This window comes from Balaenoptera acutorostrata, chromosome 11 (assembly GCF_949987535.1).
Source record: "Balaenoptera acutorostrata chromosome 11, mBalAcu1.1, whole genome shotgun sequence".
Lineage (NCBI taxonomy): Eukaryota > Metazoa > Chordata > Mammalia > Artiodactyla > Balaenopteridae > Balaenoptera > Balaenoptera acutorostrata.
The window spans coordinates 101,346,918-101,361,151 of NC_080074.1; the positions used below are offsets into that span (position 1 = coordinate 101,346,918).

Sequence of the window (14,234 nt, forward strand, 5' to 3'; positions counted from 1 at the left end):
TGTGTGCCACAACTACTGAAGCCCGCGCGCCTAGAGCCTGTGCTCCGCAACAAGAGAAGCCACCGCAATGAGAAGCCTGTGCGCTGCAACAAAGAGTAGCCCCTGCTCGTGGTAACTAGAGAAAGACCCCACGCAGCAATGAAGACCCAACGCAGCCAAAAATAATAAATAAATAAATAAACTAGCCAGAAATTCACAAAAGAAGAAATACAAATGGACAGTATTAGAAAACATCCCCCCAATATTTAAAGGGATGAATATTAAAAAATAATCTCATACCAGTTTTTGCCAGTTAAATTACTAAATAATAAAAAAATAACTCTTAGTCAGCTCAGGCTGCTGTAACAAAATACCATAGACTGGATGGCTTAAACAACAGACACTTATTTCTCACAGTTCTGGAGGCTGGAAGTCCAAGATCAAGGTGCTTGCAGATTTGGTTCTTGGTGAGGGCCCGCTTCCTGGCTTGCATATGGCTGTCTTCTCCCTGTGTCCTCATATGGTAGAGAGAGAAAACGCTGGTGTCTCTTCCTGTTCTTATAAGGGCACTAATCCCACCATGGGGCCCCACACTTACAACCTCATCTAACCCTAAATACCTCTGAAAGGCCTCATCTCCTTATGCCATCACATTGGGGGTTAGGACTTCAAAATATGAATTTTGGGGGACATAAACATTCAGTCCATAACTAATAAAATGCCATGGAAGGGTAAATTGATATAGTTCTTGGCAGGATGTATATAAGTCTTAACAATTTTTGTGACTTTTAACCCAGTGATTTTTTTCACATCTAGGAGTTTGCTTTAAGGCAGTAGGCCTTGTATGTGAAGATGGGTGTGCAAGGATGCTGGACCCTCTGCTATTTGTGAGGGCAAAGCCAACACGCCAAGGTCACTGGCATCAGGGCTTTATCTTGTAAGTGAAAATTTCAACTGTCCAGAAAACTAGAGAGGATAATATAAAGATACCCATGTTCCATCCATCTTTTTATAAAAATTTATTTTTTTATTGAAGTATAGTTGAATTACAATGTTGTCTTAATTACTGCTGTATAGCAAAGTGACTCAGTTATACATATATATATATTCTTTTTCATATTCTTTTCCATTATGGTTTATCACAGGATATTGAATATAGTTCCCTGTGCTATACAGTAGGACCTTGTTGTTTATCCATCCTATATACCAGTTTGCGTCTGCTAATCCCAAACTCCCAATGCAACCCTCTCCCACCCCCCTCCCCCTTGGCAACCACCAGTCTTTTCTCTATGTCCCTGATTCTGTTTCAGTTTCATAGATAGGTTCATTTGTGTCATATTTTAGATTCCACATATAAGTGATATCATACGGTATTTGTCTCTTTCTGACTTATTTCACTTAGTATGATAATCTCTGGTTGCACCCATGTTGCTACAAATGGCATTATTTCATTCTTTTTTTATGTCTGAGTAGTATTCCATTGTATATACGTACCACATCTTTATTCATTCATCTGTTGATGGACATTTAGGTTGTTTCCATTTTTTGGCATGTTCCAGCCTTCTTAATGTGTTTCTATGTTTGTCTCATATTTTTGAAATTATTAAGTAAATAAAACATATACAGAGAGATATAGCCCCTCATGTACCACTCCCTGGATCCTGTCTTCTCTCTTCCTCCCTAAAGGTGACCACTACCCTGAATTTAGTGGTTATCCACTGTACATGTTGACTTCTCCTGCAATTAAACATATTTATAAGCAGTAATATACTGTTTTATTTTACATGGTCTTTATTTAGCCTTACATAAATACTATCATGCTGTAGAGAGTCTCTGACACTTGCTTTTATTTTCTGCTCAACATTATTTTGGGGATTTATTCATGTTGGTAGATGTAGCCTTGATTATTTTTGACTGCTGTTTGGTATTTCATAGGATGAATGTATCACCATTTGTTTATTCATACTGTTGAAGTATATTTAGTTGTTTACATGCTTGTGAACTACATTCACTGCTGCAGTGAACATTCTGTGCAAGTTGCTTTGTGCACGTAGGTGAAAGTTTCGCCAAGTGATATGCCCAGGAGTGCATGTACTGGGCCATGGGAAGAACATCTTTAAATCTCTTAGCTATTTCCAGATTTTCCTCCAAAGTGATATACCACTTGTCCTAACAACAGCAAATAGTTCCAAGAGCCCCACATCCTGGCCAATGTGATGGGAAGATAGCTATGTGGTTTTATTTTGGATTTCCCTAGTGGCCAGTGGGGTTGAATGATTTTTCATATGTTTGCTGGCCAAATGGGTTTTTTTCTTTTCTTTGAATTGCCTTTCTATATCAATATCTATTGCTACTGGGTAGTTTGTCCATACCTTAAATTTTTTAAAAAAATTAAGATATAATTTAAAAAAATAAAAAGAAAGGAAATTCCCTGGCAGTCCAGTGGTTAGGACTCAGAACTCTTACTGCCGTGGCCTGGGTTCAATCCCTGGTGGACAAACTAAGATCCCACAAGCTGCATGGCATAGCCCCCCCCCCCCAAAAAAAAAGGTATAACTGACACTTAACATTATATTGGTGTCAGGTATATAATGTAATGATTTGATATTTGTAAATATTGTGAAATGATCACCTCAATTAGTCTAAGTAACATGTTAACATCTATCACCACATATAGTTACAGTAACAACTTTTTTTCTTGTGATGAGAACTTTTAAGATCTACTCTCTCAGCAACTTTCCAATACTGAATGCCGTATTGTTAACTGTAGTCGCCATGCTGTACAATACATCCCATGACTTACCTATTTTATAACTGGAAGTTTGTATTTTTGACCCCCTTCACCCATTTTGCCCACCCCTTACCCCCTGCCTCTGTCAACCACCAATCTGTTCTCTGTTTCTATGACCTTGGTTTCTTGTTTTGGTGTTGTTGCTGTTGTTGTTCGTTTTTGTTTTTGTTTTAGATTTCACAGATCGTTCACGTATAAGTGAGATCATTCACGTATAAGTGACATCATTCACATATAAGTGAGATCATTCACTTGTAAGTGAGATCATTCACGTATAAGTGAGATCATTCACGTATAAGTGACATCATTCACGTATAAGTGAGTTTTTGTTTTAGGTTTCATGTATAAGTGAGATCACGTATTTGTATTTCTCTGGCTTATTTCACTTAGCATAATGCCCTCAAGTTTCATCCACGTTGTTGCAAATGGGAAGATTTCCATCTCTTTATGGCTGAATAATAATATTCCATTGTATATATACCACATTTTCTATATCCATTCCTCTATCAACGGATATATCCGTTGTTTCCCTATCTTGGCTACTGTGAATGCTGCTCTAAGGTACATGAGGGTGCACACATTTCTTTGAAACAGTGATTTAATTTCTTTCAGATAAATACAGGGAAGTGGGATTACTAGATCATATGGTAGTTCTATTTAAATTTTTTTGAGAATCTCCATATTGTTTTCCATAGTGGCTCTCCCAGTTTATATTCCCACCAACAGTGCACAAGTGTTCTCATTTCTCCACATCCTCACCAACATTTATTATTTTTTACATTTTTTTTTTACCTTTTTGATAATAAAAACTTTGATAATAAAAACTTATCTTTTTGGTAATAACCATTGTCCATTTTTATTGACGATTTAACATTTGAAATTGTCTGAACTATTCTTAATCTTTTGCTTTCCACAAGGATTTTGTATCAGCTTGTCTAATTTCATGAAAAACCCTGTTACATTTTGATTGGAATTGCACTTAATTTATACACTAATTTGGAGATAATTGGTATCTTTACAATCCTGTGATTTCAGTAAGTATGAACACAGTGTATCTCCCTGTTGGGTCTTCTGTTATGTCTTGCAATAAAAGTTATGATTTTCTGCATAATGGTTGTGTGCAGATTTTATTGTATTTATTCTTAAGAATTATTTATTTATTCTTAAGAATAATTTATTTTTATTGTATTCTTATTGTATTTAGTTTTTGTTGTTTTACTAATAAGGTCACTTTGTTGTTTTACTAATAGTGTCACTTTAAATATTATATTTTGTAATTATATAGGAACATAATAGATTTTAAAGATTAGTCTTACTTTAGCAAACTGCTGAACTCTAATAAAATTCTCTTATGTAGAATTCTCTGGAATTTTTCTACGTAGACAGTCATATCTTTAAATAATAACTATCTTGCTGTTTTTTTTTTTTTTTCTTTTGCTGTACCACATGGAATGCAGGACCTTAGTTCCCTGACCAGGCATCAAACCTGTGCCCTTTGCGTTGGAAACACAGAGTCTTAACCACTGGACCGTCAGGGAAGTCCCTTTTGCTTTTTCTTTTTGAAACCATATACCTTATATTTCCTTTTCTTTTTTTTTTTTTTTTTTCTGTACTGGCCTGGGCATCTGATCCAATGTTGACTAGCAGTGATAATATTGGGCATTTTTGTCTTGTTCTGATTTTTAAAGGGAAACTGGCTTATATTTTTACCATAATTGTGAGGTTTGCTCTATTACTCAGGTCAAGGACACTCCCTTCTTTTTGTGGGTTTCAAAGATGTTTTTGTGTGCTTGTTTTCCATAAGTGGATGTTGTTGATTTTTACCCAAAGCTTTTTCCGCCTTGCCTTATAATTCAATAATTTTTTTCTTTATACATTTTGAGCTGATATTATGAAGTGCACATAATTATAGCTTCCTGGTACATTTCTCTTTTTATCTTCTTTGTATCCTCTTTGTCTGTAATAATGACTTTTTTTCTTAAGGTCTGTTTTGTCTGATAGTAGTATAATCAGCTTTCTCTTGGTTATCATTTGGCTTTTCTTTTTTTTTCCTTGAAGTATTGTGTCTTTATGTTTTAGGCCTAGCTCTTGAACATTGCTAGATGTGTGTCATCCAACCTGATAATCTGTTTCTTTTTACTGCTGACTATCATTGTTTGGATTTTTTCTATCTTATTTTATACTATTTATCATGCTGTTTCTGTGTTTTCTCCTGGGTCAGTCTAGATTTCTTTGTTTCCAGCTCCCCACCCTCCACCCCTCAATGGTTTGGAAAACATATATTCAATTCTATTTTTTTAGCATCCTCTCTTAAAATTTGACCGTGCATTCTAGCGACCACAAAGTCTACAGTTATCACCTCTTTCTTTCTTCTGAGCAATACAAGGACCTTACTACACTTCCACTCTCATCACCCCCTCCCCATCCTAGGTGCGATTGCTGTCTGGTATTTTGGTTCCATCTTATTTTTTAACTCTCCAGTTTATCCTTATTGTTGTTATTGTTTTATGCAATCACTGCCTGCTTCTCTTTACCCCCATATTTACCAATTTCTTTCTTTATCTTTTCCTCTGGCATTTTCTTTGTGGGTTTAATTTTCTTCTTCCTGAAGTATCTTCTTGAGTAGTTCTTTCAGAAAGGACTGTTAATAATAAACACACTGCCTGTTTTCTGAAAAAAATCTTTCTACTTTCTCCAATCTCTGAATGATAATTTAACTACCTAGTTAACCCCCTCACACATCCCCCTGACCTTAACCTTCATGTGCTTCTTCTAGACTGCCAGGGTCTGAACCTCTGTGCTCAAGGCCCAGAATATTGAGGAGTTAATGAGCCCAGGAGCAGCCCTTGACAGTTAAGGACCAGTGTAGGGTATTTTAGAAATGCCTCTGCTTTCTTGACCCAGGAGTGGGATAATTGTGTGGCATGTGCCTTAACCTTTCTCCTAGACTTTCCTCACGGATGAAGCTCAGCTGACCACGTGGTAGCTGGCTTAATAAACACCTTTTATTGGCTGTTCTCCCTTCCCTGTATCATGTCTCCACTTGACTGCCAGTGTTTCCTGCTTTCCCAAATAAATTATCTGCACTAAAATTCTCAGGGCCTGCTTTGGGGTTGGGGGAGGGAGTGGCATTCAAGCTAAGGTAGCGTGGATGGGAATCTACATCGAAGGACATAGTCTCAGCACTTCTTTTTGGATCTTCTCCTTCTATCGTTTTTCATCTCCTTATAATTTCCTAAATTCTATCTTCCAGCAAATTTTTCTTCTGAGATGTCTGGTGTTTGTATTGGAATTTAAAAAATTAATTTACTATATATTTTCACTTCTATAAGTTCTTTTTTTAAAAAAAATTTTATTGGATTATAGTTGTCTAAAGGTTCTTTTTCAAGTCTTCCTCTTCTTTTCTAGAGACGTCTTATTCTTTTGTTTTCAATTCCTGCTGTTTAGTCTATGATGATTTTTTCTTTCTTTCTTTCTTTCTTTCCTTTTTGGCTGTGTTGGGTCTTCGTTGCTGCACGCGAGCTTTCTCTAGTTGCGACGAGTGGGGGCTACTCTTCGTTGTGGTGCGCGGACTTCTCATTGCCATGGCTTCTTTTGTTGTGGAGCACGGGCTCTAGAGCGCAGCCTCAGTAGTTGTGGCGCACGGGCTGAGTTCCTCCTTGGCATGTGGGATCTTCCTGGACTAGGGCTTGAACCCGTGCCTCCTGCATTGGCAGGCGGTTTCTTAACCACTGTGCCACCAGGGAAGTCCCTAAACACCTGTTTTTAATTTTCCTGAGTATATACCTAGGAATGGAATTGCTGGGTAATATGGTATTATATGTTTAACTTATTGAAGAACCACCAGACTATTTTCCACAAGAATTGCACCATTTCACACTCTCACCAACAATGTACGAGGTGAGGGATTCAATTTTTCCACAATCTCTCCAACACTTTTCGCTTCTTACTATATCCATCCTAATGAAGTGTGAAGTGGTATCTTGTGGTTTTGATTCACATGTCCCTGATAACTAATGATGCTGAGCATATTTTCATGTATTTTTTGGCCCTTGTGTATATCTTCTTTGGAGAAACGTCAATTCAAGTCTTTTGCCCATTCTATTTGGGTCATTTGTCTTTTTCTTTTAAATTTATTTATTTTGTTTACTTATTTTTGGCTGCATTGTTTCTTCGTTGCTGTGCGTGGGCTTTCTCTAGTTGCAGCGAGTGGGGGCTACTCTTCATTGCAGTGCGCAGGCTTCTCACTGTGGTGGCTTCTCTTGTTGCAGAGCGCGGACTGTAGGCATGCAGGCTTTCAGTAGTTGTGGCTCACGGGCTCTAGAGCATAGGCTCAGTAGTTGTGGTGCACAGGCTTAGTTGCTCCGCGGCGTGTGGGATCTTCCCAGACCAGGGCTTGAACCCGTGTCTCCTGCATTGGCAGGCAGATTCTTAACCACTGCACCACCAGGGAAGCCCTAGCTGTGCTTTTAAAGAACATTTGTTGGGACTTCCCTGGTGGTCCAGTGTCTAAGACTCCGTGCTCCCAGTGCAGGGGGTCCGGGCTTGATCCCTGGTCATTGAACTAGATCCCGCATGCTGCAACTAAGAGGCACAGGCTGCAACTAAAAGAGCCCATGTGCTGCAACTAAAGATCCTGGGTGCCGCAACTAAGACCCGGCACAGCCAAATAAATAAATATTAAAAAAAGAAAAAGAACATTTGTTATATTTAACACAGCATTTCGAGATGTTTTGTAGTGGGTGGATTTTCAGGTTATCTAGTAAAAAGAAAAGTTGGAAATGGAAATCCTTAAGTGGCTTTTTTGCTATATCTTGCTAATTCTGCCTCTTCTGCCACTTCGTTCTTGGGAACATCTTCCTCTCCTGGGGCAGTAAAGGGAGTGGTGGGGTGTGAGGGGTGTGCGTGGGGAGGGGGAGGTTGGTTTCCCAGACTCTTAGGGCAGAAGCAGCAGGGTGGGCTCCTCACCGAGCTGTGTCTTAGGCTGCCTGTCACAGAGCCTGGGGTCCCAGCATGAGACTCCCCACCCTTCTCTGTTTTGTTGGCTACCTCTTTTAGCAAGAATTAGGCTCCAGGGAATTAGAGGTTGGCAAGAAAGATTGGTGTGTGTGGTGTGTATGTTTGTGGTGTGTGTTTGTGGTGTATGTGTATGTGATGTGTGGTGTGTGTATCGTGTGTGTGTGGTGTTTGTGGTAGTGTATGTGTGTGTTTTGTGTATATGGTGTGTGGTGTGTATGTGGTGTGTGCCTATGTTGTGTGTGTGTATGTGATGTGCGGTGTGTGTATGGAGTGTGTGTGGTGCATGTGGTGGTGTATGTGTGTGTGTTGTGTGTATGGTGTGTGGTGTGTATGTGGTGTGTGTGTGTATGTGATGTGTGGTGGGTGTATGGTGTGTGTGGTGTTTGTGGCAGTGTATGTGTGTGTGTTGTGTATATGGTATGTGTGTGTGTGTTGTGTGTATGTGTGTGTGTTGTGTGTATGGTGTGTGGTGTGTATGTGGTGTGTGTGTGTATGTGATGTGTGGTGGGTGTATGGTGTGTGTGGTGTTTGTGGCAGTGTATGTGTGTGTGTTGTGTATATGGTATGTGTGTGTGTGTTGTGTGTATGTGTGTGTGTTGTGTATATGGTGTGTGGTGTGTGCATGGTGTGTGGTGTGTGTGTATGGTGTGTGTGTGGTGTTTGTGGTGGTGTATGTGTGTGTGATGTGTATGTGGTGTGGTGTGTGTGTGTGTGTGTGTGTGTGTGTGTGTGTGTGTGTGTGTGTAAGGTCAGGGAGGAGTCAGGGCAGCAGAGGTGGTTGGAAGTGTCTTCGGGAAGAGTCCTAGCATCTGACAGTCCAGCCATCATTTCAGGAAGGCCTGGACTAGTGACCAGGCCCCTCATCTTTAACTTGTCCATTCTCTGGCCAGGACCCACACTGACGGTTCCCGTCGGGGCTGGAACTGGATCACTCACACCTAGCCGGACAGGAAGCATCAGCTCTCTCCTTTCTCTAGACACGGCCGCTAAATTGGCTCAGGTTGAGGTGTTTTTCCAAACTTCCCTGGAACTGGAGTCTGGCCCTGGAAACCGGATCCAAAAGCTCAGTTGCTCCAGTCTGGATTCTTCTCCGGCCTGCACCGGCCTGCCCCGGACAGCCAGCCTTCCTGGTCCTGCCGTCTGTGGGGCATTGTCTGAGGGGGGACCCGCGCCTGTGTAGGGGCGCCAGGAGGGCCAGGCAGCTCCTTAGGGCAGCTGCTAGGAAGTCTCCCACCAAAGCGTTCAAAGCCTTATCGCCTTGGAGGTGTTTCTAATACCATTTCCGTTCATTGTTTCCTCTCGGTCATTAGGAGGAGGCCTATCCCCTGTGGTGGCAGCTCACAGCTATTGTGGTGGGAAAGGGGGGGCTGACGGACGTCACAGCTTGGGCTTTATCTCCCCTCGGCCCAGGGTGTCCACAGCCCGGGGGTCACTCACCAGCAAGACAGTCCCAAGCCACAGAAGGTCCTGGAGAGCATGGCCTAGGTCTGGCGGCACCACTGTGGAGGCTGAGTTTCCCGAGGGACCTTGGAGTCACCCGCAGCCCCCATTTGCAGGGGGAAGGTATGGTCTTTGGGGAAGAGGGCTGGCTCATAGTGGGAGGAAGATGCAGGACTGATCCCCACCCCTGGGGAGCTGGGGTTCTCCATCCCTGGACTAGCTTGGGGGGTGATTCACAGCCAGGGACCCTCCCAACGCCACCTCCTCCACTTGCCTCTGGAGGTCCTGTGGCTGCTTCCGCTCTTGCCTGGGCTTTACTGCTTGTAATACTTGACCAGATGGGACAGGAGTGAGCTCTGCCCTCACCCCTGGGTACCTTCTGGAAGCAGCCTGATGTACCTGTGTGTTGGGCACCTGCTCCAAGACCAAGCCTTGGCCATATCAGACATTAGAGTGTACCTTCCACAGATACATCATGGATGGGGTTTACCTCTCCCTTGTTTGGCTGGATGGGGCAGTGGGTGGTAAAGGAGCTCCCCACCCCCGGGGAATCTCAGGTGACAGACTCTGCACTTAATTCTGCAGCTTTTCCAGAGGAGGGAGCTGTGGCAGGGGCCCTAAGGGACTCGGGGTGTGCTGTGCCAACCGGGGTCACTTGTCCTTTTCTGGGGCGGCCACACCACGGGGAACCTTGCCCACCGCCCAGGGCTGCTGGACTCCTGTCTGTTTATCAGATCAGCTCAGCAAATGTTGCCTGAACACCTCCTGGGTGCTGGGCACTGTGCTAGGTGCTGGGATGGGGATGAGAGAGGAGTTGGTGTACATTGTGGGTGATGGACCGGAAAGCCTGGCTCCTGAGTGTTCTCAAAGCCTGGCGCCCGTGGTAGGAGCAGAAGCGAGACAGTTCCTACTCCCCAGTTTGCTGCCGAGCGTGAAAGGATGAAGAGGAGGAGGGAATGAGGTGCCCCCGGCTCTGAGCGGCCGCGGGAGCTCAGGCGATGACACCTGGGGGCGTGTGGAGGCCAAGGCAGGGCTTTCCCCTCGGTGTGCAGCAGGGACCACTGTTTGGGGAAGGGTGCCCGGGGTCCTGGATCACAGTGATTATTACTCTTTGGGCCTGGCCACAGGCTTTTTTGGGGACCAGCAGTCCATGTTTAAGGGGCAGATGAGAGTGATTCTCTTCTCTTGCTTGAAAAAAATTCTCCCCACTTCATGCATGGCCAGGAGCACATAGCACCAGCCACCTGTGTGACCAGTGATCGCGAGCTCAACTCTCCTGCTTCTCCGCAGATGATCCCTGCCGGGCTCGCGAGGTTGCTGCTCGCTCTGGCCCTCACCTTGCCAGGTAGGTCCAAAGGTGCTGCCACTCTTCACTCCTGCCTCAGGGCCATTGGGGACCACCCCCTGCCAGGGAGGTGTGTCTGGAGCCCACCTGTGTGCCCAGCCCCACGTTCGGCTCATGCTGGGGCTGCCGGAGTCACTGGTTCCCTGGTTAATTCCTCTTATGAAGGTTCTGCAGAGCCCACTGCCCTGGACTTGTGTTTCTCAAGGACCAGGTGCCTGTAAATGTCTTCTCCAGTTGGGGAACTAAGAAGCACCAGGGCCACACAGAACAGTCCTGTATGCTGGGGATGGAGGATGGGGAAGAAGGAATCCAAGACTTGGGCAGATTATTAGCTTTAGAATAGATTGTGGAGCTCATCTAGTTGTACAGGTGTACATCCGATAGTACCGATGAAGAGACTGAGGGTCAGAGAGGAAAAATGACTGCTCCAAAGTCACACAGAACCAAAATCAGAGGCCAGCTCTCCCTCACTGTACAACACTGCCCTCCTTCCCTCACTGAGATGCTGAGTCTGTGAAAGGCAAGGGGGACCCTTTTCTGACCCTAGTCTCCATTTAGATGACTAGGCCAGCAGCGTCCAGCCTGCAGCTCACAGGTTGGTCTGGGGCAAAATATACATTCGTCATACCCTCTGCATCTTCCTACTAGGTGTGTTCTGTGCCAGGGGATCCAGAAAACGTAGAGATTGACAGCTGTGGTTTCCACCTGCCAACACACACACACACACACACACACACACACACACACACAGACACACACACACACACACACACACACAGTGTGAGAGTGGCAGGAGATAGCATATGACCCTGCAGGAGTCAATACTTCACAGATTCTATGTGTCAGGCACACAGGTTGATCTGTTTAGAATTCAATATATTCAAGATATACCAGTAGATTAATGTAGAAGGATGCTCATTACAATCTATGTACATATCAGAAAACTGGAAAATGCTAGAACCTATACCAAATACATTTAGATGCAAAATATAATGCAGCCACCAAAAATGTTTTGTAAGTATGGCATGATAAATTCTTTACAATATATTGAGAAATAAACAGGTTATAAACAGTTTGCTCAGCACGCTGACAAATTTGCAAAAAATCTGTAACTGTATATACACAGTAAAATAGAAATAAAAGATAAACGCTAAAACGTTAACTCTAGTTATTGCTGAATGTTGGTTACAGATGATTTTAATTTCTTTTTATTATTCTTCCATAGTCTCCAAATCCTCTCTAATGAGCACGCAGTACATTTAAAATCAGTGAATGTATGTCATTAAAATGAATAGGTTTCCTGAAAAACAGTTCCTCCATTATTGCTGAGTCCTGGGTCATATTTTGGGGCTGAAAGCAACAGCTTTACTGTCATTGAGGATGGAAAGTTCTTCCCCGGAGCCTGATTTCTAACAGACGCAGCCTCGTTTCTACCAGGCTGCAGTGGTTTGGGCTGGTGCTGCCAGCTGTGCTCACGTGTGGCCTTTCCCTCCAGGGGCCCTTTGTGGAGAAGGCACTCTTGGCAGGTCGTCGATGGCCCGCTGCAGCCTCTTCGGGGGCGACTCCATCAACACCTTTGACGAGAGCATGTACAGCTTCGAGGGAAGCTGCAGTTACCTCCTGGCGGGGGACTGCCAGACACACGCCTTCTCACTCATAGGTGAGCCTGGCCCCGGAGGGGGGGAACTCAGAGGCGGGTGGGGGGTGGGGACAGCACAGCTCAGCCCTGGCAGGTGAGGGCCTTGGGGATTGTGGGTTGGGATTTCCTACTCGTAGGACAGGGCCTGAGCGGAGAGCGTGGTGGGGAACGGCCTCTCCACAACGTGGGGATTCCCTCGGCTTCTCCCCGGGCCTCTACCCGTGGGAGCCTGGTGGATGGAGAGAGTCTTCGTGCTTCTCCAGTGGTTGAGTCTGTTGCTCTGGGTCCAGGCAATGCTCCGGAAGCCCCGAAGCGTCGAGAGAATTGATGACCCAGAAGGTGGTTTTTAATAGCAAAAGCCTGTAGAAAAGGGAAGGAAGGTTGCATGTGCTTGCTGGAACTCAAAGAGTATCAGCTGATGTTGAGCCCCTCCTGTGTGCCTGGCGAAGTGCTGGTATCATGCCCGTGTCATCTCTGCCCCCCTGCGGCACATGAGGCTCACCTGGAGGCTGGTTAAAACAGAGTGCTGGGGTCCCCCATCCCTCCCACCCGGCCCAAGGTTTCTAAGTCAGTGGATCTGGAGTGGGGCCTGAAATGTTCATTCTTAACAACTTCCCAGCTGCTGCTGCTGGTTTGGGGCCCCAAGTTTGAGAAGCACAGGCCTGGGGAATAGTGGAGTGCAAGACTGGGTCATGGGGGGAGGCTGATGGGGCTGCGTCTTGCTGTCTGATGGGGGAGTTTGTTTCTTGATTCAGCAGGCGACAAGGGGCTGGTGTAGAGCCTCAGCAGAAACAGGTTCTTTGCCAAGATGCTTCTGAAAGGGAGAGAAGCGGGATGCAGGGTGGCCTTGACCATGGTAACCAGGCGGGTGATGAAAAGGACCAGAGACACCCCTAGGGCATGATGAATTGAGGAAGTCATCCTGAACTCTGAACTCTGGGGACCCGTCTTGCTCCAGAGGCAGCAATGGAGAGAAAAAGCACCCCCTCACCTTCCCTGGGAAGCTGAAGGCCCCAGGTCCTTCCTCCTCAGGTGGTCCCAATGTTTATTTCAGTGGATTTCTCCACCTTAAAAGTCACAGTGCATTTGTTTTGCTTGCTTTTTAAGAGTCCACATGTGAGATCGTACAGTATTTGTCTCTCTTTGTCTTATTTCACTTAGCACAGTGCCTCCAAGGTCCATCCACGTTGTCGCCAATGTACCGTGGGCACTTGGGGGTGTGTCTATCAAAGTCAGGGTAACACTGACTCCTCTTCCTCACATCCACGCGGGTTGGTGTCAGAAGTCTGGCATCTCTGGCCATCCTTCTCTGGGTTTCAGGGGCCAAGGAGGAATGGAAGGGCTCTCTAGTTCAGAGCATCTCCGTGGGATACCCCCTCTGCGTCCTTCTCCTTTTCTTACAACAATTTGCTCTTGTCAAGTATCAATTTTCTGGCAGGTAGTTGGCTTAAGTCAGGCTATAGATCAACCCCATTTCAATAGATTGGTTTAATTCCCACCCAAAATCATGCTGCTAACATCAGAGAGCACGGGCAGCTACTTTTTCTGTTTTTAGGGGTGGGAGTGGGGTGTTGGCAGGAGAGGGATAATCTGAGGAGCTGGGCCCGGCAGAGTGGGCTGGTACTGCTGCTCTGGGGGCCGGAGGTGCCAAGGGGCGCAGCACCCCTGGACGCTGCCGTTCCATCCTGCAGGCACTCCATCCTGCAGGCACGGCTGTGCCCTCCCACACGTCTCTGCTCTATTGTTCTCCAATGACATCCTGTTTCCTCGCTTCTAAATTGCAAATTCCCGTTCCTCTCCTGTGAACCTTGTTCACATCCTGGGTAAAGTGTTTGTGTCGGAGCATGAAGGGCCACCTGGTGCCAAGGCGAGGCCCCTTGCCCTGGTGTTGGCTCCCGGTCCGGCAGGCTCCATCCAGGTCCCAGGTCAAGGCTCCTAGCCGGCCAGCACGGGGACCCGGGAGAGACCTCGGGAGTTCTGGTGGCCCCTGAGCCACCCTGCGGGAAGTGGCTCCCAAAGCA

At 45.2% G+C, this 14,234-nt stretch overlaps 1 protein-coding gene across 1 annotated transcript in view; it reads left to right on the forward strand.

The window, feature by feature from the left end:
* The first annotated feature begins 795 nt into the window (after positions 1–795).
* Positions 796–14,234, forward strand: part of VWF (von Willebrand factor) — a 151,706-nt gene continuing 138,267 nt past the window's right edge. The window contains exons 1-4 of the mRNA XM_028163508.2: positions 796–916; positions 9,200–9,352; positions 10,454–10,574; positions 12,070–12,234. Coding sequence (XP_028019309.2) covers positions 10,520–10,574; positions 12,070–12,234 — 220 coding nt within the window. The 5' untranslated portion in view covers positions 796–916; positions 9,200–9,352; positions 10,454–10,519. The remainder of the gene's footprint in view (positions 917–9,199; positions 9,353–10,453; positions 10,575–12,069; positions 12,235–14,234) is intronic.